The sequence below is a fragment of the Clarias gariepinus genome, chromosome 6 (genome assembly GCF_024256425.1).
Source record: "Clarias gariepinus isolate MV-2021 ecotype Netherlands chromosome 6, CGAR_prim_01v2, whole genome shotgun sequence".
In the NCBI taxonomy this organism is placed as follows: domain Eukaryota; kingdom Metazoa; phylum Chordata; class Actinopteri; order Siluriformes; family Clariidae; genus Clarias; species Clarias gariepinus.
Window position 1 is genome coordinate 17,991,054 of NC_071105.1, and position 5,224 is coordinate 17,996,277.

The 5,224-nt window shown below is 36.9% G+C and overlaps 1 protein-coding gene across 1 annotated transcript; it reads right to left on the bottom strand.

The window, feature by feature from the left end:
- Positions 1-473: 473 nt before the first annotated feature.
- Positions 474-1,715, bottom strand: LOC128526189 (urocortin-3-like). The gene is made up of 2 exons (XM_053497805.1): positions 1,642-1,715; positions 474-892 (listed from the first exon to the last, which is right to left on the bottom strand). The coding sequence occupies exon 2, from the start codon at positions 855-857 to the stop codon at positions 474-476; it is 384 nt and encodes a 127-aa protein (XP_053353780.1). The 5' UTR covers positions 858-892; positions 1,642-1,715.
- Between the last annotated feature and the right edge of the window lie 3,509 nt (positions 1,716-5,224).

Here is a 5,224-nt window from a genome sequence, read left to right on the forward strand (position 1 = left end):
AACATATCATAGCACAGAGACAATATCCGTCCCTTCATTGTTGGCTTATCTGTCACACATCACGACCGAACCATTCTCAACCATTCAGTCTTTTCCATGCAGCATCTTTGTAATTAATACCATAAATTTGTCATGGGCAGACACAAGCACAGCCAAATTAACACAATTTATTATACAAGTATACACATAACAAACAAAGAGCTCTAAGTAACATGATTTTGTACTCTGCTGGTGTCCTCTCTTTGGCTGTTATACTACTCAGACAAACACAATGTTCAAACTTGGCTGATTAGACAAATACAATTCTAGAGATTTTTTTTTTTTTTTTTTTTTAAGGTTCCACAGACTTGCCAGGTGCAGGTGGTTTTTTATATATATATATATATATATATATATATATATATATATATATATATATATATATATATGATATCACCTGATTAGTCTACAATTCAAGTCCACAAAGACAACACTTATTTCCTTTTACCAATGCGTGCCATGAGTTCAGCATTGGCTGCAGCCTTGGCCCGCATGTCATGCTCTTTGGCCATGTCTATCAAGACACTTAAAATTGTTGTAGGCACATCAAGGGAAAGGGCAAAGCGCGAACCCTGCATCGCTCGTTTAGGACTTGATGAAATTGGACGCATGGTGCGCACTCCCCGTGGCTCAAGGCGCTGTTTTGGTGAGAGTTGAGCGCTCTCAATTCCGAAGCGACTCAGGACATCGACAAACATCTTATCGTGCTCCTCCACATTCTCATCTGTTACTGCATTGTAGTTCTGTCTCTGACTGTGAGAAGTGTAGGGCAGAAGAAGCAGGAGCAGCAGATAGAAACCCATCAATGTTGTACGCATTGTCACCTCTCAGCAGAACCAATCTAGACACACACCTTTAATGGTGGGATAAAATGAACATGGTGAGTCAGAGAGGATGAGCAAAAACACAGAAAGAGAAAAAAGAATTAAACATAGACAGAATGAAAAGGACATGATTTTTTTTTCAACTAATACTGTATATAACAGATTTGAAGATCTAAATTTTATGTAGAATAACTTATTTATATGACCTACTGTGAAAGACCTGTGCAATATAATACTCACTAAACCACAGGGTTCTTGTACCTTATACATCACTATACAATAACTGGCTTATTTATTACTGTACACACTGTATTTCTTTACTTATTTCTTTATTTATAGTCACAAGAAGCTTGAGAATGCTGCACAGATGAAGATCAGCATTTATATATTTTTATGTTAAAGAACTTTCTGGCACTTACTGCAACGAAAACCTTTATCTAGGAAATATAATAATGATGTAGTAGGTTGATACTACAACTATGTTATATTTCCTAACTATTGTTCTTTAAAGTAATATGTCATAAGTCATATGACTTTACCTGGTTTGGGGCATTTTAAAAATAATCAAATTTACTGGCTCTGAGCTTGGATCATAGATTTTATCATAATACTCTCACATGCAATAACAGCAGTTATTAATCTAAATATAAAGTCAATCATGATTAATATTTGTAAATAACATTTGCATAACAAAATCTCGCCTTAGCATTTAAGATGATAATTAACTACACAGATCATTGCTCCAGTAGCTCCATTATCTACTTACCCAGGATCTTACCTGACTTGTTGCAGCGCAGTGTAAACTTTCACCTTTCTAGTTTTGTATGAAGTTCTATAAGGCCGGTTTCCCCTCACTTTTACCACCTCTGCATCACTCTTCTCTTCGTTTAGGTTTCTTTTAGTCGGCTTCTTCTGCTTCTCTAAACCGCTTGCAAAAGCCAGACCTCTACTACAAAATGACAAATCTTCATGTTCTTCACCCTTTACCAGTCAACCCGCTCCCACCCTTATTCTCTCTCCTGCTGCCTACGTCTTTCCGCCCACCCCTGCATCACCCTATTCTTTACCCCCCCACACACACTTTGTTTATCAGTTCTATCTTTCCTCTTCATGCTTCTTACCCTCTTTTCATTTCCCTCTCCCTCATGCCCATCTCATCATTTGACTAAAAATACATATCAGAGTTATTAGAGGTATTCAGCATTGTTTCTTTGGTGCATTTAATAAAAGGCGCACGCTGCACTCCTCTCTTCTTGCTTAAACAGCACCCTGTAGTGTGCAGTTACCCAAACCTGCTGCATCCACTTAATACATAAACATCTCCTGACGTGTCCTTCTCTCAGCAGGATTATTCATAGGCTGCTTTTGAAATGTTGAAAGAATACGACTGGTATCACCTGAATCTTGCTAAATGGTTCTGGATAATTAGTATTATATTCACCTTATAAGCTTCGAACCTTTTTTATGACGCTGTCTGTCGATTCTTGGCTCTGAGTAAATGCAGTGTGTGACTATTATTTGTAAAAGAAGTACTGACGTCAGTTGGCCAGGATAAAAATATAGGCTTTGCCTCTCAGTAACAGTTCTTTGTTGTTCTTCCACTCTAATATCAAGTTAGGTATCAGACTAAAACAAAGTACAGACACTTTCTCTACCCTTTTCCCCTCAATCCTTGGACCTGTTGTTAAGGGGCTTCCCAATTACACACTGCTGCCATCACTGTTGTTCTGCGGAGATGGTTTCACTGTTACACCACAAGCACTAATGATGCTCTAAATTTTGTGAGCTGACTCTAAAAGCTTTTTCCAACTTATATGAGATCACACTGAAATCCCTGGTGAACCACAAAGCGGGATTTGAGGCTTATTTTTAAAAATATGGACATTCTTCTTTGTCTGAACAAACAAGGCACTGTAAGGATTGGTCATGTTCAAAGTCCTTAGCAGCAGTGCTGTCTTCATGACTACAGATGCTAAAGATACAAACACTAGTTAGAGTATTATTGTTTTTGTTTTCTTTGTTCTTTTTATTTTATTATTTAATTATTAGATTAATTATTAAAATTATTAGAATATTTGCATATAATGGGACTGTGACCCAAAAAGACAAAAAAAAGGTGCTTTTAGTTTTTTACTATAAAGTTAAGCTTTTAATGTCTGCCAAGGTAACAAATGTGAATATTTTGATTCTTAATGCATACAGATACAAATTTACACCTTTCTGTATCAGCAAAGACCCACGGTAAAAAAAAAAAAAAAAACTTTTTTTTTAAAGAAAACCTAGGTGTAGTTTTGCAGAAACTAAAAATTGGACTGTCGATGTATCAAGATTCTCAAAGAGGCATTTCCCTTAACAGCATTTCATAGACACAATTATATAGAGTGACTTAAAGAAATCCCTTCTAGGATCCATCAAAAACACATCATCATGCTAGTTAATTAGGTCAGGGTCTAAAAATACCACTGACCTAAAACCCTACAGGAGGAGGTTAGTACAACATGAAATTCATGTATGTGCTTGTGTGGCCTGCAATGGATTGACACCCCCTGAGGCGTGTACCGTACCTGTGAATGAGGAGTGAATGAGTGAATGAGTTATAATTCATAATCTTATATTAAATTTTTGGCACCATATGACAACAAGATAAAATCTCCATTTGTCTATATTAAAGGTATTTCCACATGCTAACTTTTTTATATATTAAATTTTTTAAAAATGACACACTTAATATTATACTATATTATAAAATATTATTATAAGAATAATATTTTGCTGGAGCGGCTTTTGATTTGATTACATTTGTGGCATCATTTCGATTTGTTTATGTGATGTCACAACATTTCTTTTAGTCCAGAGTCACATTCTTTCCTCCTGCAGATCTTGTATTGATGAGGGGAGATTCGCACCTCTGCATAAAGTCTTCTCAATCACAAATATTCTCAGTGAGGCTAAGGTCTGCATTGGTGGCCAATCCATTTGTTAAATAATCCTGACATTGGTTTTTTTTTTAATATGTCTGTGTCATGATGGACAAAACAATCCGTTTTTGGGGTCTTTCAAAACATTCAGGTTATGGGCACATAAGGTTGCTGAACCTAAATCTGATTGACTGAAGCAACCCCAGATACAGTAGGCATTAGTGGGCATCTTCACTTCATCCGCATCTTTTTGTACCCTGATGCACCCCTCACTCTGAAACAGAGTAAATCTGGACTCATCAGACCACATGACTTTTTTCCAATGCTCCACAGTCCATTCTTCATGCTCCCTAACAAATTTAAGCCTTTTTTCCGAATAGCCTCTCAGATAAGTGGTTTTCTTAAGGTTACACACCTATGTCCCAATCTCTTCTTTTTGCATTGTGCATGTGGAAATGCACTTTCACTACTAAACAAAGCCATCAGTTCTACTGTTTTTTATGATTTGAAGTGTGTAAGTGCATCTCCCTTTAAGCTCATTCAAAACTGTTTTCTAACCAACTTTCTTAGGGTTTTAACACTATCCCTCCTGGGTTAGTGGTAACACTTTTTTAGGCCAGTGTATTTTTACTTGGTATGATATTCACTTGTCCATTTTTGGCTTTGTACTCAAGCATCAGTGTTTTAAATCTGATTTGTGCTACAAGAAACCAAAGGAGAACCTTAGCAAAGTTTAATTTAGTAGTAAGTTTAATCTTCCTTATCCTGTAACTGGACACCAATATTTCCAAAACTGCAGATCATTTTGAACCAATCAATCTGGGCAAAAATGCCTTGTTGATGCCAGAGGTCAGAGAAGAATAGCCAGACTGGTTCAAGCTGATAGAAAAGCACAGTAACTTAAATAACATCTCATTACACACCAGGTATGCTAAAGAGATTATCTAAGTGCGCAACACGTTCACCTTGAAACAGATGGGCTACAGCAGCAGAAGACCACACCGGGTGCCACTCCTGTCAACTAACAACAGGAAACTGAGGCCACAATTTTCGTAGGCTGACCAAAATTGAACAATACAAGAAAAACATTGCCTGCTCTAATAAGTCTCGATTTCTGCTGTGATATTTGGATGGTAGGGTCAGAATTTGTTGTAAACAACATGAAAGCATGGATCCATCCTACCTGGTATAAGTGCTTCAGGTTGTGGTGTTGGTGGTGTAATGACGTGGGGGATATTTTCTTGGCACACTTTGGGCCCATTAGTGCCAATTGAGCATAATTTAAATGCCACAGCCTACTGTATATAAGTATTGTTGCTAACCATGTCCATCCCTTTATGATTATAGGATAACACTCCATGTTGGTTTCTTGAACTTCACGGTCGGTGTGCAGAGCAGGAAGCATTTTTCATATTTTTATTTGTGAAAAAAAATTAAAAAACA

Coding starts and splice junctions, on each gene's coding strand:
- LOC128526189 (XM_053497805.1), bottom strand. CDS start 857: ATGCGTACAACATTGATGGGTTTCTATCTGCTGCTCCTGCTTCTTCTG.